At 43.0% G+C, this 23,717-nt stretch overlaps 1 protein-coding gene across 1 annotated transcript in view; it reads left to right on the top strand.

Annotated features, from left to right (window-relative positions):
- LOC135216611 (X-ray repair cross-complementing protein 5-like) overlaps positions 1–5,252 on the top strand; it is a 187,351-nt gene extending 182,099 nt beyond the window's left edge. The window contains 1 exon segment of the mRNA XM_064251991.1: positions 5,130–5,252. Coding sequence (XP_064108061.1) covers positions 5,130–5,144 — 15 coding nt within the window. The 3' untranslated portion in view covers positions 5,145–5,252.
- The last annotated feature ends 18,465 nt before the right edge of the window (positions 5,253–23,717 follow it).

Genomic DNA, 23,717 nt, shown 5'->3' with positions numbered 1-23,717 from the left:
AAGTGAATAAAGCCCACATTTCACCATTGCAGAAAAATAAAAATAAAATAAAACTGACTAAACTTTAAAAACTATTGTGTATAATCAGTATTGACTTATGCGAAGCTGTGTTCTTATTTCAGCTCCTCTGAGGCTCTCTTTCTTGGAAAACTCCTTTTGGTAGCCTTGGCTTCAGCCAGAGTAAGTGAAGTATGTACAAGAGATATCATTAGTAGGGTTTTCATGACTGGAGCATAACTATTGTTTTTGGCATTCTTTTGTGCCAAGAGTGATGTCAGAACCAAAGCTCTTCCAAGAAAGTTTTATTTATCCCTTTTCTAGAAACTCTTCTTTTATGCCCAGTTTGGGTTCATATGTCACCATCAGGGAACCGGTGTAGGAACCTATTTTGCTCCGTCAGGAAGCATGAGGTTCCTGTCTCAGAATGCCGTGGCTTTCTTGGTGAAGCTTAATCCTGGAGGCAAGTCATGCAGTCTCCCCAGAGGTTTATCCCCTTTTGAAGATGAAACTGTTTGATGTCAGAGCAGCAGTTACGTCTATTAGTTTTCATCAGCACCTCTCTCTAGACTGTATAGTTTTGGGGGGGTGCAGGGTAGATTTGGTTTTTGTATTTGCTTTAACTACTTGAGCAATGTTGAGATCCAGTATGAAGACGATCTTACACTAACACCTCGAGTTTTTGGGAGATTATCTCTTAGTCTTCCGTTTGTGTTAAAAACAGGTAAAGGTTCTCTCTATCAGCCTCCTCCTTGGATAAGTGAGGAACCATATGTATAGGAGTTTGTACATGGTATGGTTTTTTTTATATGTATAAAAAGAGTAAGTAATGCCTGTCACATGTTGAGCCATTGCTTCTCATTGGAGAAGGCAACCCTGAGCTGATTTAGTATCACTTTTCTTCCAAATTGGTCTTGTTTTTTGGGTGCAATATGCCACAGCAACTTGACCAGGGAGATTGTAACTCCTCAGGGATCATGGTTGTGGTTGTAACTCTTGTTAGCTCTGCAGGCCTGAAGCATAGGGGCCTAATTGCCGTTCTTCATTGCACACCATCAACCAATGGCGTTATTAGGGGTACATGTCCCACCTCTTATGATAGTGAACCTGGCCTGATAAGGTTCCTCATCTGACAAATACTTGCTGTGGGATCATAATCATCAGGTAAGCAGCAATGAGGATATTTGTAATATTTGATAATTTGGTTACAATATAGGGAATCAACTTCCCACCTCCAGCACTCAAATGTTGGAGTCAGCAAATGATTGAGAGAAAGTTTCACCTAAAAAGTTGCGGTTTTTATGATAAAATAAATTCCTCTATCATTGAGAAATCCTCTCTAAGGGCTTAAGAGTAGAATGACAACCAAAATTATCATTGCCTTACCCCCCCCCACAGGGTGGGGGGTCAAGTATTGGGGACGTATGTTAACAATTGACTTAATTTTCACACATCAAACCTGCGCCAAGTAGTGGCAGATAAAGCAAATGATAAAGGAATAAATCCTCAAAAAAATATTGATTTTATTATAAAAATTACCATTTTGCATGTTTTGTACTACTGTTAATATTTAATTACCGTATATACTTGCATAACTTGTGATCTCGCATATCATGCGACTCCCAAATTTTCACCCTCAAAAAATGATTTTATTACGTATCTCACATATCATGCGAGTTAAATTTGAAACCAAAATTTAACAATAGGCTAACCTCTTTTCCTCCTCTTTATCTATTCTATTTTCTAGTTAGGCTAACCCCTGTTCCTCTATCTCTTAATGTATCCCATCTTCTAGTTAAGTTTAAAAAAGTAAAATAAAATGCAAAAAGTATTGGTATTATGTAACGATATTCTTGTTTGGAAAACGCATACAGCCCGATCAGCTGATTTGCTGGAACAACCAATCCGATAAAAACAGCCTTTTTGCTTGCCTTTCAACCATCGTACGATAGTAGAATAATTACCATAGTTACGATACAAACTCTGTTAATGAGAATAGGACTGATATATTTTTACACTACAGGTAGTAGTCGACTTACTACCATAATTGGTTACAAACAACCAGTCATAAATCGATTTGGACATAAGTCAGCCCATGTTAATTTACTGTAAGAATATTGTACTAGTGTAGCCTACACTTTGGTAATCAGTACCATCTTTACATATAGGGCAGCCTAGCCTACACTACACAGCATACTTTATACATATATGGCATAGTAATTATTAATTTCAGCTAATTCTCTAGGCTCAATGCACAATGGCTTATGATGATTCAGTACAAAGAGAAATTGAATAACATTTAACAAGTTATCCTTGCCTATACGATGATGGTGATATCGTGGTACATGTATCGTATATATACGAATACAGTAGCCTAGCCTTCAGTATACTGTATACTACGTATACGATATAATTTTGGAGTTTCAATTCATTCTGACTATGACATATCAGCGGGAAAAAAAAAAAACTGATACGAAACTGGAATCAGATTCGGACCGACATCGGCATACCTAATTGAGCGATGTTAAGCTGCTGACGGCTACGTATTTTACGACATAAATACACAATGAATATACATCTTTTCTTATTCTTTTAAAAAGTTATACACCATAGTATCTAATAACATTGTATGTATTCTCATATTATTGTATCATAAAATACTAACAGCAATCAGTGTTTTGTTTGGAAATCAGCTGATGGCGAATACAATTTTATTTCTCCTTATTTAACTCATTTCAGAGCGAATTGCCTTTTTTCTAGTTAGTGTAAAATATCTAGATACTCTACTTATTTGAGACAAAGTAATTTGTCATTATACGACGTGTTTTTAAGTCAAAATATAAATTTAATACGTCTCGTGAACTAAAGTATTTTTTTTTTTGTTAACAGATTGAGTTGCGGGCATGTTTATTGTGTAAAAATGTTACGTGATTCCGTTCGCTATTTTCACTTCATTTCATCGTAGTACGAACTTCACCATTACGTTACTTATCTTTTATTGGCGTGAAAACAACAGTAAAATGTGTTCTTTCAAGACCTGAAGTTTTGATTAAAATAATTTTCTCTCAATTTTATCTACGGTTGTGTTTGAGGGCATAAGTTTACTGGAGTTATATCCTTGTTGCCGATGCACGATAATAGTATTATAGCCTTATTCGCTATAGATAAAAGATCGGCAAGGGCATATCCTGCTAAACTTAATCTGTAAGTTTTAGCTGAAATTTAGGAAAGAATGTTGATACGCTAACGACAATTATCGTGATCGGCAACGTGGATGAAACTTTCGCAAATTTGAACACATTTTACTGTTTTCACTCCAATAAAAGATAAATACGTAAAGCTCGTAGTATTCTGCTGAGATAAAGTGAAAATACCGAATGGAATGTTGATTTTTGTTTACGCAATAAATTTCGTTCACAAACAATACGTTTTAAAGTGATATTTCCACTTGAAAACACATTGTATAACATAAAATAATCTTGTCTCATATAAATAGAAGTATCTTGATATTCATATTGCCGACTACAACTAGAGGCAATGAAAGTCGCTCTGATTTGAGTTCAACATCAGCAGACAAACCATCTTGCTTCGCAATCGCCCCAGCCAATTTCCAAAACAAAACATTGATTGCTATATTTGTATGTTATTATACAAACAAATAGTAATATGAAAATACATATAATGTTATTGGATGCAGTGAAGTAAAACAAAACTTTTTAAAATATCCATGTAAAAGATGCATATCTATTTTGTTGGTATTTTATCATATGATACTAATATATGATCATTACATACTCGAATTTTGTATCTCATGTAAGATGCAACCCCCTTAAAATTAGCTCCAAAATTAGGGCTTCAAAGGTCGCATGATATGCGAGTATATATGGTAATCCATTGTTTGTACTTTCAGTCCTTTAACAATGTGTTTAATTTCATTTATCCATAAAGACACTCTTTATGGGGTTGTCCCTGGTTATTTTCTGGTACACAAGTCTCTCACAGCATTTCTTGAAGGATATGAAGTAAAGGTAGAATATCTCAAGAATATATTTAATACAGACGTGTTAGTTACTTGTGTATGAAATGTGTATGACATTACTCTCACAAACACAAACACAACTTTTTATGTGTCTTTGAGTGACTTGAGTTCTGATATCAAAGAGCACTCAAGGAACTTTCTCCTGTACTGACCCTTCTTATAAAACTTTTTTCATTGTTCCACCATCCAAAAATAACATACAGAACAAAGATTAGTAATTGCACATAGATTTTCTCTGCACCTACTACACAATCTACTACACATTGGGTGTGGATCTGTGGACACCAATGTTAAAAATCTCGAACAAGGAAACCCATGAATATTTTGGTATTTCCTCTGTTTCCTGCGAGATCCTGAGAAACCTTAGACATGGAAGTAAAATAATCCATGATATCCAAATACCCATACCAACCCATAGGAATTGCACACACTGTAATACAGAAAGAAAAGAAATAGCGGGCAAACTAAACCAGCTTGAAAAAGAAAGAAGATTTATCTTAAATGTTAAGATCTCAGGTTTGTTAGTTGTGAAAAATACAAATTGAATAAAAAAAAATTCATATTTGTTGGACTATGGGTTTTAACTTGTTTACATTTTGGTAGGTATGTTACTAGATATAGGTGAATTTAGAATTACTAGATAAAGGTGAATTTAGAAATACAAACAAAGCAGTACTTTCCCATACTTGTTATCAAATATTAAACCACCATGCCATATGTACTACAGTGGACTTTGTTACAATTTTTCATAATTGACAACCCTAAATAAGATTAATCTTTATTCGCTGTTTTTCAATGTTACAATTTTTCATAATTGACAACCCTAAATAAGATTAATCTTTATTCGCTGTTTTTCAATGTAGGGCTGTTAATTCAATTTTCTCCGCTTTATCATTAAGATGATTACTTTTTAAACACTCGTGGGATTTCAGGTGATTTTTGGTTGTGAAAGTAAACTTTTAATAGTCTTGCATTTGTTAAAAACTGCTTCTAGTGGACTCTCCAATTATCAGTACTTAATAGCAATATATATAAGTAAGTTTTCTTCCAGAATATTTACCATTTTCTTGTAATATTTGGTTTTTCTTTTCAGCTTGATGACCTTTAAAGTGAAACTCCAAGGAGCTTGAAGTCCTAAGATTTTGAAAATATATTTTTTGCAGGTATTTTTTTCATTGTTAATGTTGGACTATTAAAGTGTGTGTGTACAAGACTAGATTGGTTTTTGTGTTATGTTACTTAATCCTATTCTTTAAAATGATTCCTTGTTGCAGTTTTATATATTTAATTTTAAATCCAAGTATGGTACTTTCTGTATGTAAAAATGTTATGACTCATGATTAAGATTCAGTGTCTTTTAGCATACATTGGAGTGGATGAAAAATGAGAAATTGTATACATTTATGGTAATATATATATACAGTAGTACCTTAGGATACAAAATTCATCCGTTCCGAGGTGGCCTTCGTAACCTGATTTTTTCGTATCTTGAACCTCATTTTACATGTAAATTGCCTAATTCATTCCAAGCCCTACAAAAACACCCCAGTAAATTTTATAAAGCTAAATTGACCAATAAACAATGAAATACAACAATTTGGACCATTCAGTACCTAACTTAAACTACATATAACTACTAATATGTACTACATACCTATAAATAAAGTATATTAGTGTACATGGTACAAGAATTACTGTAAGTACATACGTACATATGTAGTAAAATATGGAACCTTACCTTTCGAGTGAGGCGATCTCCGAAAGTGGCGACAGAGGAGGAAGACAAATGGCAGAAAACTTGAACACTTAACTTTACAAAACATTAAAAAATGACAGGAAACATTAACACTAAACTTATTGAAACACATTAACAAATGGCACAAAACATTAACACTTAACAAAAAATGAAAAATTTTCTATGACAATTTGTATTTTTCATAGCTACAAACCCTCGGTCTTAACAATAGGATAATTTCTTGCGCCCAGCTGGTCCAATAAAGAAGTAGATGAAAGCAAGGTATCTGGCAACGCATGTGTAGATTGGTGAAGAGTGGTCAAACGCCGAACATCCCTGTCAGTCTTTTTCTTTACCGCCTTGGGATGAGAGTGGGTTTTTTTCTCTTGGTCTTTTCCTGGTTTTTGCCCGTTTCGTTCCTTTTGTGTGTTTTTGCCTAATATTATGGCTGCTTCTGCTCCTTCTCAACATCAGTGTTGGTGCCCCGGAATTCCTGGATTTCCGTGTTCTCGTTTCTTGGCTTCGTCTGTGATGGACCCTCACATCACTTGCAGTAGGTGCTGTTCCAATTTTTGTACGATTACGAATCCTTGTACGGAATGCCGGGCAAGGCCTTTGGAGCAGTGGAGGAACTTTTATGGTAAGAGGGAATGTCGGAGAGTCGCCACTCTTCCTTCTTGGGAGGGCTTTACTCCTATTCCCGATGTTTCATCTTCCGCAGTAGTCAACCCCCATAGTAGCGTTGCCCCTGCTTCTCCTTCCTTTTCTTCCATTGATTCGTCGATGGAAGTATCGGGAGGTCGCCAGGGTATCATTTATAAAGTAGCCCCCTCTTCTTCGGGAGTTTTTTCGGTTCCCGAGAAGGTTGAGGTTTTTTCATCATTCTCTTCTCTTCCAGAGTCGGAGGCGTCCAAAATGGCAGCGATTTGGAAGACGCTTGGGCTAGGGGGTATCCCATCCTTGGGGGGGTTGCTAGCACATTTTGAGGAGGCTCGCACCCCCCTCCCCAGTCCAGCCAGGCCATCCCCCCCTCCAGGCCTCGTCTCCACGGGAGGGAGCAGTCGGCCATCTTGTATTGCTCTGCCGGCTGCCACCGCCTTGTCTCGGAGTGATGCTGCGGCATCAGCCCCGTTGTTGTCATCACGGGGCCCATCTTTGTGTATTTCTCTGCCAGTGGCGTCTCTTTCCCCCTCGCTTAGAGGGGAGGTCGTGACGTCACTCTCATCAATGATGTATCTCTTAGTGACGTCATCTCTGCCGCCCAGTTCGAAACATCTCCCTTCCTTGTCTTCGGAGCCTTCTCTGGCACATCAGTCCGAGCTCATATGCCAGGCGGTGCTTCAGAGGCTGGACTCTGTTTTAGATGTGAAGTTGGCTGTCTTATCGGTTGGGAGGACTGGTAGGAAACGCCTTGCTTCGTACCCGCCTTCCAAGAAGAGTGCGCATAAGAAGCTGGTGCTGTCTCCCTCTTCCTCTTCCCCCCTCTATGCCTCGTGGGCTTGTTAGGTATTGGAAGGCTAAGGACCTCGCCCTTCCTTCCCCGCCGAGGCAGGAACAGCATGGACGTGTTCCTGAGAGTGCTGTGGTTTCGGGCAGTGTTAGTGATGTGTGTTTTGCAGGGGTTGCTTCGCCGCTGAACCTCGTACGTGCAACCCCCCACCCCGACCTTGCACATCGCGAGCGTGTGGCAACCTTCTTCGTCCGTGCACATGTGGGTAGTGCCCCTTCTCCCAGGCCTATTCGTCGCCATAAAGACCTGAAGGCGCCTGTCAAGAGGTCGAAGGAAGTGAGCACGGAGGTGGTGCAGCCGGAGTGTTTGCTTGCTTCCAAGTCTTCCACTAAAGGGATTCTCCGTCAGTCTCAAGTTTCCCCCCCATCTCACATACGTACGGCCACCACGCCCGTGTCCGTTCATGGCCGTCTGGAGTCACCTGTTGAGGTAAGTGATGTGCCTAATGTTTCAGTGGGTCCGTCTCGGAGGCTGACGCTTGGACCCAGCCCAGATAGGCTAGTAGAGATTTCAGACTGTTTGCCTACTAACCCTTCTGTGATTTTTGGTGAAGAAAACGCGTTATTGGAGGCTACACATCCTTCTTGTCGCCGGTCACAGGTGCCAGAGCAGGAAGAAGGGGACACGCAGGAGTTTCTGTCTTCCTTTTTGGAGGATGTTGATCTCATTCGTGGGTTTAACAGTTTGGAAAGTAGGGCTCAGGATCGGTCGTCCTACACTCCTTGCTTGAAAGCCTTGGTGGGAGCTGCTCGGGACCTCAAATCGTCTCTCCAGCTGCCGTTGTCAGGGCACGTTCAGTCGGTCTTGCAGAAGGTTAATGCATCTGTTTCTGACCGGGACGGTTCACTTCGCTCTAGAGGCTCTACCAAACTCCTACCCCCACCTCTCACAAGACATAGGATGTACTATGCTATGAGCTCTGCATTTTTGTTGTCACTCCACCTTAACCCAGACGTCATTCGCCTGAAGCCGGGTTTGACTTTGGAATAGGTGAGGTCAGTGGCTCCGTCCTTATCTCCACAAGACACCTTAGCCTTTGAATCTACAGCGGCCTCCATGTTGCACACGGTTTCTTGGCTGGACCTCTGGTCTGTGGTGATTGCCAAGATAGCTTCTGACAGGTCCCCTGATGGGTTGGTGAGTGCCACCTCGCTTGCCAGTCTTTTGCAATCCGGGGCAAGGCGTTTTCTTATTTGGCTCACCTCAGTGCCAATTTATGGGCTAATCTTCTGGTTAGAAGGGACTCGGCTTTGTCTAGGATGGAGAGGTCGCTCGACACAGAGTCTTTGCTGGCCTTGAGGAACTGTGACCTGTTAAATCGCTGTTTCCACGGACCGAACTCGACAATGCGATAGACAGACGTCTGGCTGACACCAAGGACCGTCTGGTGCACCAGGCTGTGTCTAAATCAGAGCCCCGCCCTCAGAGACGTTTGGGCCCCCCTCCTCCCCCGGTCCAGCAGCAATCGAGGAGATCGTCCCCTGGTAGGCCATCAAGGACTCGAGTTTGGCAGGGCCTTCCCGTTCGTCATAGCCCAAGTCTCAGGATCAATGCCCCTTTCGCTCTCATTCCTTTAAACCAAGAAGAGGCCCTAGGAGCAGAGGTCAAGGGGGCCATCGATAGGTTGGGCGTCTCTCCCTCTCCTGCGCCACGAGTGGGGGTTGCCTGGCTGGCCATTGGGCCAAGTGGCAGAGTTACGGGGTGGAGAAGTGGGTGGTAGATGTCCTTCGGGTGGGATACCTGTTGCCATTCGATTTCTCTCCTGTCGGACAAGCCGCAGCTCAAGAAGACGTATCCACCAGATTCTCTGAAGTTCTTGGCTCTTCAGGAGGAGGTGCAGAAGATGCTGGACAAGGATGCGATAGCGGAAGTAGTGCATCCGTCCCCAGGGTTTTAGTCACATCTTCTTGGTGCCCAAGCGTTTTCGGGGTGTGTCTTTTCTACAAATTATTGCACCTTTCTGCCGTTGTCATAGGGTCGTCGTCCTGCTCCTCGCTGCGGCTAGAGAACTCTTCTTGAACGACGTTATGTTGCATGGCCTCCAACTCCTTCAGGTCATCCGTTGTAAGCTCCTCTTGGTGCTCCTCAAGAAGGTCATTAATGTTGTCCTCGTCGACGACCAGCCCCATCATGGACTTGCCGAGTGCAACGATCTCGTCAAATCTGGTTGTGAAACAGTTTCAGGATCCTCAACTGTTTCTGAATCTGCATCAGCTTCGCCCACGTCGAATCCCATGAAGTCTTGGGCGGATACGGCATCAGGCCAGAGTTTCCTCCACAAAGAATTCAAGATTTGCCTGGAAACCTCCTGCCAAGCTTGATCGATGAGTCGGATGCATATAACGATATCGAAATGATCCTTCCAAAATTCATGCAAGGTGAGGTTTGTGGTATCGGTGATGTCGAAACATCTCTTGAAAAGATGTTTCTTATACAGCTTCTTGAAGTTCGATATCACTTGCTGGTCCATGGGCTGGAGGGGAGGGGTGGTGTTAGGTGGAAGATAAAGAACCTTGATAAAAGAATACTCCGCTAGGATATCTTCCTCGAGGCCAAGAGTGTGAGCAGGGGCATTGTCTAACACCAGCAGACATTTCAGAGGGAAGCGCTTCTCTTCCAAGAATTTCTTCACTGTCGGGCCAAAACACAGATTTACCCACTCGGTGAACAAGTCTCGTTACCCAGGCTTTCGCATTAGCCCTCCACATTACTGGAAGCTTCTCCTTTAGCACTTTGTGGGCCATGAAGGCTCGAGGAGTCTGAATGATAGACAAGTAGGGGGCTTCACCTTGCAATCCCCACTGGCGTTCGAATAAAGTGCGAGTGTAAGCCTGTCTTTCATAGGCTTATGCCCGGGTAGCTTCTTCTCTTCCTCCATGATGTACGTCCGATGATGCATTTTTTTTTTTCCAGTAAAGGCCAGTCTCCTCACAGTTGAACACTTGCTGAGAACTGTAGCCTTCGTTGATCATCATCTTGTCAAACGACTTAATAAAGGCTTCGGCCGCTTTCATATCCGAGCTGGCCGCCTCCCCATGCCGCACCACTGAATGGATGCCAGTCCGTTTCCAGAATTTTTCAAACCACCTATGAGAAGCCTTGAAGTCTGGGGTTGGCGTCGATGTCCCTTCTCCGTCGTCTTCGGCCTGGGCAATCAAATCGCCGAAAATAGCACTGGCCTTGTGGCAGATTGCAGTCTTGGTTATCGTATCGCCAGCGATTTCTTTGTCTTTTATCCATACAAGAAGCAACCTCTCCATCTCGTCGTGCGCGTTGGACAAAATAGTCACGCCCTTGAAGGGTGTAGCTGCTTTGATGGCTTCCTTCTGCTTAAGGATGGTGCCTATCGTCAACAGATTTCGCCCGTATTCCTTAGCGATCACACTCAACCACATGCCAGCCTCATACTTCTTGATAATCTCCATTTTTGTCTCCATAGAAAGCATCCTCTTCTTTCCGTAAACTTCAGCAACTTTCATGGGACCCATGACTATATGTAATTAAGTTATGTAGTAGTACTAATTAAGTTCTCACACAACACGATAAAGTACAAAGGGAAATCACTAACACGAATTTACGTTAACAAACGAAATCGTATATTAACGAACTAATTCGGCATGCTTACGATAACGATGCTGTTACCAAGTGGCCGAAGAACGCCTTTACGTAGAGCACGATGGGGGAGATGCTGACCAATAGGAGAGCAGGATCTTACAGCAGTGACTAGCATCAGGAACCAATGGGAGAGTGGGAGGATGGTGGCGAGTCTACTCAGTTGGTGGCTCGCGAGTTTTAAAATTGTTCTCAGTGGTCAGGGCGAATCTCGGGACTTAACAGTAACAACCTTTCATAACCTGAATTATTTTCGTATGTAGAGGCAAAAAAATCTTCGTGTTTGCTTTCGTAACTTGAATTTTTCGTAAGTTGGGACTTTCGTATGTCGAGGTTCCACTGTGTATGTATATATATATAATATTTCTCTATATTTTGGTGTTTTTATGGGCTCCTTTTATTATATATATAAATATATATTCAGTACGGTCCCCAATCATGCGAGAATTTGGTCGATCCACGGCCTTGCAGAATTGGAAATTCGCAGATTTCAAAATTCATACCTTTTGGGAATATTTCCATTAGGACCAAGGCAAACGGCAACTTACCAAATCAAACTTTTTTTTATTCTACCCATTTTCAATATTTTATATGTACTATACTGTATTTTTTTCTAATATGAAATTGTTCTTATGGATAAATAAATTATTGAAAAGGTTTTAATAACTTGAAAAAGTTTCAAATTACACACAGGATGGTGAAAACTCCCACACGTAAACAATGCCACCATTAGGTGCAAGTGTACTGTACGATACAGTCATTTCCTTTAAAAAACCTTTGTTCATATACGAAACAAACCTTCAGTCTTTACGTTTGGATTTACTAGTGCCAAGCTGGAAACCGGTAGAGTTAATATTAAACTTGTGCGATCCAGGGACTATTGGCATCTATACCAGGTCACGGGGCATGTATACCCAGAATGCCCACAGTGTCGTGTGACCCGCCAGTTGTTATCTTTCTACCGCCTTTAAGATAGGACGTGTTCTCTGTCTATCTGTTTAAAGCCGTTTTTAGTTTGCCCGTTTTTATCCATTTCACTTTCCTTTTTCCTATTAATTCTCTTATCTGAGTGTGCTCAGTGTGGGTGTGAGCTGTAAGAGTGTGTAAGTGGTGAGATGGAGTGTTTTGTATCACTGTCAGGATCTTCTTCCGTTTCGAAGACAAGACAAAGGAAATGCCTTGGAGTCAGTGGCTTTCTGTGTTCTTGATTCCTAACTTCGGTGTCGACGGATCCTCATCCAACGTGTAGTAGGTGCAGGGAAAATGTATGTACAATTACTAATCCTTGTTTTGTTTGTCGTGGTTGGTCGGTGGAACAGTGGAGGAAGTTTTATAAGAAAGGCCAGTACAAAAGAAAGGAGTCGACACCATCTTTGGATGACCAAGCGTTGCCGGCTTCTTTTGTATCGGCAATACACCAGTTTCTCCTAGTGGTTTGTTTTCAGAAACGCCAGGATTAGTTTTGGGTAATTTGATGCATAATATTTACGCTCCGTTGTTCCCAGCAGGGAGGGCGGGAGCATCGCCATCTTTGTTCCAGGTGCCTGCTCCCGACTCGAACAGGATGGAAGGTACGTGGGTGGCGCTAGGCCTTCCAGGCGTACCAACCTTGAAAGGTTTGCTGTCGCATTATATGGCGTCACGGTTCCAGCAGAATCTGGCAGCGCTGAATATTCCTCATTCCCCGGGCTTGCACTTTATGGGAGATAATGCCGCGGCTACGCCAACAACTTCATTGGTTACGGCGATGCAGAACGTTGGGGGTAGTTTTGCTGCAAATGCAGGGATGCCAGCAGCAGCAGCCCAGTCTCTCCCTACAAGATTGGTGACGTCACACACCGACATGGCAGACGCTATGACGTCACAGCCTATTGTTTCTCAGTCTTCTTCGCTGCCTCTGGACTCGATTATGCTTTCTGACTCGGTAGTACACACTGTAATGAAGAAATTACAGGATCTAGAGAAGAAAATTAATAAGAAAGACAAAAAGAAAAGGCGTGATTCATCTTCTTCCTCTAGCTTGGTGTCATTGCTAAGTTCGATGACTTCATGGGGTGTACCAGTCAAGCGTTGGAGGATACGGGATTTCGCGACTGATCCTCGGGCCAAGAGGAGAAAAGTGAATTCTTCTTCATCTTCGGGCCAGGACGGTCACATCCCAGTCAGCAAGAAGGCAAGAAGTCAGTGGCTGGTAAGCTCAAAGCTAGAGGACAAAGCAGTTTACAAGAGTCCAAACGAATGAGTGAGTCGACGGCCGATGAGGAGTTGCCAGTAGAAACTATAAAGAGTCAAAGAAAAACTACAGTGTCATTGGCGAAATCCGTGTTGGGGGCGAAAAGAGCAGCAAAGGATAGAGCACAGATACCGGTTTTGCCTGTAAGACCATTTAAAATATGGAGAAAAGATGATAAGGCTCCTATTAAAAGGTCAAAGAATAGCGAGTTGGCAACCTCGTCTGATACGTTGGTGGAAGGCGTTGTCCGCCTAAATGAAGGATCAAGGCCGAATTCTCCGACGGTCGTTGGAGACGATATAAATCGTCATGGAGAGGAAGTGAGCTTGGTTTTGAGAGAGCCCTTCATCTTGGAGGTATAGGCGAGATTCTCGCTTTAGATCCGCGAGCTAAGGAGGAGTGAGGCGTTCTCTTTCTCCTGCTGACTGTTCGGGATCGAGCCGTCGGCGGTCAGCAGAGATCAAAGGGACCGCGACCGTAGGGGTAGGCGGCCACGAAGCACCCAGATGTTTGTCAGGGGATAGGAGTGAGATAGCATCTCCTGTGGCTGAGCACAGTACGCTAGAACCAGAGGAAGGAGAGAACCAAGAGTTTCTGTCTTCGCATGCAGAGGTGATTGATTTGATTTGTCAATTCAATAACCTTTTGGAGAGAACGGAAACACCTGCCAGTATGCTTCCTCCGGGGATTGACATGGCGTTTGGTGTGGAAAAGGATACCAAGGTGTCGTATGAGTTGCCTTGTTCAAATCATGCGGAGTCCGTTTTATAACACGTAAACGCATGGATTGCGGGAAGGAATAATTCCTTGAGATCAAATAGATCGTTTAAGTTTATCCCTCCTCCAATGATGAAACATAGAAAATATTATATGACACCGACGGTTCCTTTACTGTCTAGACAAATTAACCCAAATGTGGTAAGGTTAGGCCTGGATTAACCTTAGATCAAGTGAAAATGGAATGCCCTTCGATGACTTGCCAAGAGGCTGCTACGTTATTAGCAACAGCTTCTTCTGTCTTTCAGACTGCTTCTTGGTTGGATCTTTAGTCGACAGCAGTTGCGAAGATTGCATCCTCAGAAGTGACGAGGAAGGTTGTGGATGAATCAATGTTCATTAGATTACTACAACCAGGTGCCAAAGCAATTGCGTACTTGACAAATTTAAGTGTCAATGTTTGGGCAAAAATCCTGTTAATGAGGAGGGACGCAGCTTTGGCTAGACTAAGTCGCACTGTTGATTTGGATTCCCTGCTAGTAATGAGGAATGGGAATATCTTAGTCGCAATTGCTGTTGCCAGAGGCCATACTAGAAGAGGTTATAGATAGAGGGATGGCCACTAACGATAGATTGGGACAGCAGGCAGTTAGGAAAACATCTAGCAGTCAGGCTAATCCTATGGAGGTTAGGCAGCAGCAAATATCTCGGAAGAAGCCAGTGAGGCATATAATCCCTATACTCTGTCTTTTCCATCTGTCCATCCGCCTGTGGTGGTCACACATGGTAACACTGCGTCCCAGGCTTTAAATAGTTAGGCCATGTGTAAGTTTTAGGTAAATAAAAGGATATCTGGGTGTACATTTGCAACTGAAAAGTGTTTTAATAATTTACTGTATGTGAATTACACCGTTAATATTCGAAATAGGATATTATTTAAAGCCCTGGATGCAGTGTTACCATGCGCAAACACCACAGGCGGATGGACAGATGGAAAAAAACGGAGTATAGTAGAGCAACAAGACCCTCATCGGCCCTTTCACAATAGAAATAACAGAGGAAGGGGGATTAGGGGAAGAGGAAGGGGCTCAAGACGATAGGATAGGTGCCTCTCATCACTCAGCCACACCAGTGAGGGGTTGGCTGGAAAATCACTGGAAGGTGTGGCAGGAACTGGGAGCAGAGCAGTGGTGATGGATGTTCTCAGAGTCGGGGATTTGATTCCTTTCGAAGTATCCCCACCCCTGACAGAACAGCCAATGCCTCACCTCGCTTAATGCTCAAGAACCTCAGAAGGCTTTTATTCTGCAAGAGGAAGTGAAGAAGGTGATGGAAAAAGGGGCTGTGGAACAAGTATCCATTCCGTCAAAGGGGTTTTACAGCAGGATTTTCCTTGTACCCGAAGCCAGCAGGGACTAGACAGTAATAGACCTGTCAACTTTGAATCTGTTTATAAGAAAAACCAGATTCAAAAAGGAGTTTAAAACCTTTTGGATGGAATTTCCTCTGCCAAAAAAAACCTTCAAGCTCCTCTATCTCATCCTCCGTGAAGAGTAAGATCTCCAGCTGAAGGAAGGCTTTGTGAATCATTTGAAGTTTCGGGGACTGGCGGATCACAAGTCTTCACTCCCGTTAGGCCCAACAAACTTGGTAACGAGCGCTTGTTTCAGTTTCTTTGACCCTCATGTTCACTATGTAATCATTTTCATATAAATTTATTCTACAATAAAAAAGAACTGATGAAAATTCAAAATTTGATATGAAATTACAATTCTTAAAAAGAAATTTAAAAATTCAAAATTCAACATGCGATGACAGTTTCTTGTAAAGTTTAGATCAAACGATTCTCTCTCTCTCTCTCTCTCTCTCTCTCTCTCTCTCTCTCTCTCTCTCTCTCTCTCTCTCTCTCTCTCTCAAACACATCTAATTCTCTGTTAATCACTTTTACTAGTCATTTTCATTAAAACCTATTTCAACAATAGAAAAAAAAATAAATTATCAAATGCCAAGTTAACCTAGAAAAAGAAATTCTTACTTCATGTTCAGCAATGAAGGATTTCAAGTTGTCGACTCCTGCCAAAATGGAAGTTGCTCTGCGGCGGAATCACAAAAAACAAGTAAACCCCCCACAGTTACGTTAATCGTACCAGCTAACAAAATTTCCCACTCACACTTTCCCCTTTACGTTACCTTTAACCTGCAGGACAACTGGTTCAACAAAATACCAAACACACAAAACACAAACAGGTACTCACCTCTGGCTTCTGCTACTCAGGGCTAGGCTGTGCTGTCCACTGGATATAGGCTATAGGCTAGCCGACACACAACCACCGCCGACAACCAAACACAAACCAACCACCTGAGACCCTCAACCCCACAAAAACTCAATAACCCGACAAATCACTGCAGACGAACACCAACACCCCGAAAAAACACGACTTACAGAAGCACAACAACCCGCCAAAACTAACACTGCCCCAACCACCACTCACAGACACCAAAAATGCACCACCAACCTCCTTAATCTCACCACAACCAGACAGACACGCACAACAACATCACAACCCCAAAATCTATCAAATAACACCAAAACAACTAAACACCACAGGATAACTGCTGCCAAAACCGACACTAACTTCACAAGACTCCTCACTCCTTGACTCTCGTAACAGACTTCCACTGACTTCCTACAGAGCGCCACAACAGACATGCTTCCGACCGCCATTTAACCACTCCCATCTCTCTCTCTCTCTCTCTCTCTCTCTCTCTCTCTCTCTCACACAACCTTTGAAGATGTTGTCAAATATAAACTATCATTACTCCTCCATATTACCTCCTCCATTACATTTGACAACATCTTACACTCACAACATCCACACTAAATTGCCTTTTGCAACACCCAAGGATGCTCAGATGCAGGTCCCCTGAATCTTGTTTGAGGACCATCATACACTCTTTCAGTTACATCACCATTCACTTCTTCCAAACCACTTTCTTTCAAACTCCCATTATCTCCCTCACTACCATCCTCCCAAATTCCATTCACTACTTCACCGATGTCTTCTAAGTCTGGTTCCAACATCTCCCATATTTCGGCCACCAAACCACTCAGTTCATCCATACTTCTGTCAAACTCTTGCAAAGACTTATCCATCCTATCAACTACCTCCTCACTACTCAGTTTCCTTCTCACTGAAGTCTTATTTGTCCCTGTCAACTCAAACCCACATACACTACAAGTATCATTCATTCCCCCAAAGTCATCCGTAGCACGCGCTTTATCAACCGTTTGCACCCTACCACCAACCCCTTTACCATGCCGTTCACGCTTTTCCCTTCCACTTCCTCTCTCCACACTCTTCTGTTTTCTTTCATACTCAACCAACACCAACTGTCGATCTCCCAGACCAATTTGTTCACCAACAGTCGGCTCATACTTATTCACCCTCAACCACTCACTCATTGCATTCTCCCGAACATACTGTGGTACTTCCCTCCACTTACGGAGCTGGTTATGGTGTGCCCTAACCTCATCCATTCCCCCACCTACTCGCAATTTCCCCAAAACATAACTCAATCCACTCGGTCCCACTTCCAAAATCTCAAAAGGCCCTTCAAATTTCTCCCTTACTTTATTCACATTCATTCTTCCCATCTCAACCACCTCTTTCAACGCCTTATCCCCAATCCTAAAACTCTCAAACCTTTCACTCGCTTTCTTCCACAAATCCCGATCACCTTCTGACAGACCCAACCACGGTCTGACAATCCTTTCAAATTTCAACACATTTACAAGGAGACATACCTAAACTCTTCTGCAGTGTGGCGTTATATACCCAAACTGCATGTTCTACATACATATCCTAATCCTTGTCGCCCTTACTCATCATTCGCAAAATCTCAGTCATCGTCCTAACAGTCCTTTCTGCCAACCCATTCGCACTGGGCATATACGGAGTAGAATACACATGCACAATACCCCATTCCTTCAACATTTCTTCAAATTCCCATCCCACAAACTCAGGTCCATTATCACTCAACATTTTTGCCCGCCTACATACACACATGGGCAACATCACTTGACCCACCATTCGTGCAACAGTTTCACTCCTCTTATCTTTGATGGGAACCACATAGGCAAATTTACTCATGTGATCCACCATCACAATCATCCCCACATGTCCTCTCGCAGTCCTAGGCAAAGAAACACAACCAATCACAAGCATTTCAAACGGCTCTTTCATCTGCAATAGCAACACAGGTGGACTTACTTGCACACACTGATACTTTCCCCTCTGACAGTCTTCACATGTGACAGCCACATCCACACAAATCTTATTCAACCCAGGAGCATACAATCTCTCTCTCATGCATTCCCCCAACTTATTCTTTCCCATATGCCCAAACCGATCATGCACCAACAAACACACACTCACAGCTGACTCAACAGAAAACACTGGCGTATACATTTCCTTGTCATACACCCCTCCCTGATGCAAAAAGTACACTATGTTTTTGCACACCACAAAACTTTTAGCAACCCTCTTATATACATCCAACTCACATGGCCAGTCTTCCACACGCACTCCTCCCAAAACACATTGTCGCAACACACTTATCTCCAGGCACTTATTTTGCATTTCCTCAATCTCTTCCTCACTCAACAGATCATTCTCACTCCTAGCAATATCAATCATACCCACAAAGTTTGCTACAAACACATTACCATCTTGAATCCTAGCTACTTGTCTGCCCCCCTTTCTAAGAATTCCATTTCCTATATCTACGTCTATATCGTGGATCCTCAAAAAATCTATCCCTATTAAAAAGCAAGATGGCAAATCATTTTCTCTTACAACTATAAAGATATGCATTACTTCAAGGTCTCCCAACCTAACCTTTAACTGTACCTCTTCCCATACTAATACACTTCCTTGTCCTAACCCATGTATTCTCACACTTGTAGACTGCCTTTTCACTTCCCAATCACATCTTTCAAGTTCACTCACCAAGGAAACTTGTGCCCCTGTGTCAACCAAACTACAGTACTCACTATCATTTACTTGGACAAACGTCACCATTTTCCCTTGAGTCCCATGCATACACATATTCATTACCACGTCCACCTGGTTATCCGCATCACAATCCTCCTCATCACATTCATCCTCAGTTAATTCCCCATTTCCACAATTCTGACTCAGATCCCCTTCACAGTCCCTTTTTGTAACCAACCAATTACAACCACGTTTCCCTCACTGAACTAATCCTCAAAACCCCACGTTCATTACCTGCACTCACCCTTCCTCGACACTCAACCGGTCTGTCCCATCCAAAATACAACAACACTTTTATTCCAAACAACTCAGCTACTGCTGACAACAATTCATGCAACATTTCTCCTTCCCCACCTTGTTCCTCCGCATATGCCACTTCCTTCTGCACATCACTCATCAACTTCACTCCAACTCATTCACACTACCGGGTACCTCTTCAACCAGACCCTTACCTTCCAAGTTTTTCAATGCTGAAAACAAACATTCACACACACTGTCATTCCCTTCAAACCTCTCTTTTACAACCAACCCCTCAGGTACCATATTCGGATCCCAGTCACTTTTCACAACACCACTGTCCTTACTATGCATCCTAGACATCGTATCAGCAATCACAATTTTACTCCCCGGCACATATTCTAAGCTAAAATCATCAAACTCACTCAAATCCTCAATTGTCCTCGCAATCCTAGCATTCACACTTTCCTTCTTGATCATATAAACTAACGGCCGATGATCTGTCCTTATGACAAATTTTACCCCATACAAAAACACTTTCAACGCTTTCATACAAAACCTTATTGCCGCAAGCTCCTTCTCAACCACCGAATACTTAAGCTCTGCTTTATTAAAAGCTTTACTCACATATGCAATCACTCTCAATTGTCCCTCCCCATTCACCTCTTGCATCTGCACCAAGCATCCTCCCATACTAAACTTACTAGCATCAGCATACAACTCAAGCTTACAGGCATCCTCACTACAGTCCGGAAAAGCCAAGGTGACGTCCCTAGCAGCCTCCTCTTTCAATTTCTCAAATGCTCCCACCATTCGCTCATCCCACCTCAGCTTAGTACAATTTTTCTTCCCTGTCCATTCAGTCATCGGCTTCCCTATACCCGAACAATCCCTAACAAACTTCCTCCAGAACTCAATCAAACCCAAAAAACCCTTTAACTCCCGCACGGTCCGGGGACGTGGAAACTCCTTTACTTTTTCCACAAACTTTTCACTCTTCCTTACACCACTGGCACTCACCTCATGACCAGAAATTCCACTTCCCCAGCCAACCACGTACACTTCTCCAGCTTCACTTTCACTCCAACCTCTTCCAACCATTCTAACACCTTCTCAAGCAGTTCCACGTTCTCCTCAACAGTCTCACTTGCAATCAAAATGTCATCTATAAACACAGTCACCTTCCTTCTATCAAAACCAGCCAAAACTACATTCATCGCCCTCAGGAAGGCAGCAGGAGCATTAGCCAATCCAAAACTTAACCTCTTGAATTGATAATGGCAGCTACCACTTGAAAAAGCCGTAACATGCCTGCTCCCTTCCTCAAGAGGCATCTGGTAATAGCCCCTTACCAAATCCAATTTTGTGAACACTCTCATCCCATGCATCTTATACACACAATCAGACACCACATTCATCGGGAATCGCTCCTTCACAGCCACTTCATTCACCTTCCTGTAATCCACACACATCCTCAAACTCCCATCTGTCTTGCGTACTGGGACTATTCCAAGCACTCTCGCTCCTCTCGATCATTCCCACTCTTTCAAGTTCCTCACACTGTTCCTCAAATCTCGCTGGGCAATAGCGGGCCGCAAGAAAAGGTATCGGGGCACTGATATTATTGGTTGGGGTTTATTCCGTCATGTTCAAAAAAACATTCTTGAAACTCTGGAAGCTTAGATCCCCTGAAATCCTCGTCACCCCGCCTGTCCCACAACATCTGCATCAACCGCTCCCTCTCGTCATCACCAACATTTTCATCCACCTCAATTCTTTCTCTAAACTCATCATACTTCCACTCCTCACTTTCTTTCATGCTACCTGTCATCACCTGCCGCACCCTAACATATCTTTTGTCGTCCCCATCCACCAACGTATACAACAACCCCACACAATCACCTTCACGTATACCCCGCACTCGCTTTTTCCTAACACTCGGCAATGAGGCAACAAAAACCCGAGGATTCTCCATATCCAAAATCCTGTCGTACACATGCACGCTCGCTCTTACCAACTTGTTCGCATCCACACCCTCAACCACATATGCACACTTGTCACCTTTGACAATCCCAAGACTATCGGGCCACGCAACTTTCACACTAACAACTTCTCCAACTTCTCGGGGGCACTTTTACACTTTGGCAACCAACGGCACTCCCTTCCATATTTTACTGCTTACCCCTCCATCCCTATCCAAGTACAACTCTCCATGTACATTCCCCTTTCCTAGCTAACTCAATCATATTAATCGCTTTGATGGGAACCACCACCAATCCCACAATTCTTTTTCCATGAACCTTTATCCTAACAACATATCATACTCATCACTCATTCCCCTGATCACATAAAAGTCACCTTCATCCATCACCACCCCTTCGATTTCTACATTTTCACGCAACATTCCCACCACAGGCATACCTAAATTTCCTATTCCTCATACCTCCCCTTTACATTTCCTAATTTCACACTCACTCCGCAACTTGTCACATCCATTCTTGAAAAGAACACTGACACTGCACCCAGTATCAATGAAAGCAACCAAACAAACCCCTTTGCACCTCACTTTTACACTCATACATTCATGAGCTCTTCCTCCAAACCCTTTTTCATGCAACAATCCTTCACGCACATGCATCACTCTTACTGACTGCACACCAGAGGACCCACCCAACTGAATCCCCTTTGTACCTAGTTTCTCGAACTCCCAACCTGACTCATCCTCTTTTGCCTACACACACTCGCCACAAGACCTTCCATTCCACATTCAACACATTTTGCCCGCTGTTCCTTACACATCCTAGCATAATGCCCATTCTTCCCGCAATTACCGCAAACCTCAGTCACACGAGTACCTCGACATCCACTTGCTATATGCCCTACTTGCCCACACCTGTAACATTTAATATCCCTATCTTTCTTACACTCGCTCACCAAATGCCCTGTTTGCCCACACCCGAAGCAAGCTCCCAACGCCCACCGACATTCATTCTTCCTGTGCCCTAGCTTTCCACATCTGTAACACTGCTGCTCTCGTTCACGACTAACCGACTTTACTCTTCCAACGCTCGCACTTCGATCTCTCTTAGGGCTAACCATACTTACGTTACTGACTCTTAACGCTCCTATCAACCACTCGCTCTGCCATTCGCCTTGGCCCTTCCAAAACTGCCTCCCTATAGCTCTTAAACTCAGTCCTAACACTAACACTTCTAGTACTCTCTTTCATACACCTATCCAACTCATAATCCTCTACTATTTCCAAAATGTCGTTCCACGACAACCTTTCATTCGTCCATCGCATTTTCTCCTTATGTTTCAGATTTACAAACTCATGCACACTCTCAGGCACAGTCACCAACAACTTTTTCACTAACTCTTAACACTCATTTATCCCTTCATCCCCAAACTTTTTCCTGGCTAATGTTTCCAACCTGCATACATACATCGACAACGACTCACCAACATTCATTCTTACCTCATCAAACCCATGTTTTCTCCTATATCTGACGCTACTCCTTATCCTCTTCGCCTGTTCCACAATCCTGGCTTTCACACTCTCATAAGGCACATTCCCCACACTCATCATTACCCCATACATATTCAACAAAAATCCCGTCAAAAAGCTACCCAACTCTCTTGCCCAGACTCTCTTGTTATCCCCATACTTTGCCTCACAATACCTTTCATATTCCTTAAAAAAATCCCCTATGTCCCTACTACCATATTCCTCGTATTGTACACATCTAGGTCTCTCTCTCATATATACAGCCTTTCGTACTTCCCGCTCACCCTCACTTTCACTACTTCCACCATTCTGATCCCTCTTAACCTCGTGCGAATACAGCGAATCAACTTCCATACTAACATCCATGCTCCTGATTACGCTCTTCTTACCCGTCTTCTTTCTACCTACCTGTTTCCACTCATCGCTATTCAAATCACTCTCGGCCCTTTCCCCAATGTATTCAGTCCTAGTCTCATCTTGTCCGTCATCCTTCCTAACCTTCTTTCCCTTAGTCGTCGTCTTTTCCTTAGCCCCCTTCTTATTCTTGTCCTCTGGTTTATCCTTATCCTGTCTCTTTCCCTTCTTTCCTTTACCTATCACAAACAAGTCACCTTCGTCACTCGTAGTTTCATCCACTCGCTCTTCCACTGTCTTTACCACTTCTAGCCTATCACAAGACCTAGTAGGCCTACCTCCTACAGCTCCCTCTCCCATGAACCCCTTCATCATCTCTTGCACAGCATTCATCATTACCCCCAATTTTTCATCCATTTTCTCAACCATTCTCTCTTCCGCTCCTTTCACTTCTTCTTTCATTACCACTTTTGCACTCAGCATTCCTCTATTTCTTCTAACTCGCTCTTCAGCTCCTCACACTCTACCCTCAACCTCTCATTATCCAATTCCAATTGTCCTCTAACTTCCCTCTCCAACCTCAACTCCTCCTTCAGCCTCTCCACCTCACTCAATCCTTCCATCTCAAACTTTCTCACCACTCATACACACTAGCCTAGACCAATTGTCCTGCAGCTGCCACACCAGCAGTCCCTGTTCGGGCGCCAAAAAATAATGTGGC

Source organism: Macrobrachium nipponense, chromosome 6, assembly GCF_015104395.2.
Source record: "Macrobrachium nipponense isolate FS-2020 chromosome 6, ASM1510439v2, whole genome shotgun sequence".
Lineage (NCBI taxonomy): Eukaryota > Metazoa > Arthropoda > Malacostraca > Decapoda > Palaemonidae > Macrobrachium > Macrobrachium nipponense.
This window is presented reverse-complemented; position numbering and strand designations above follow the sequence as displayed.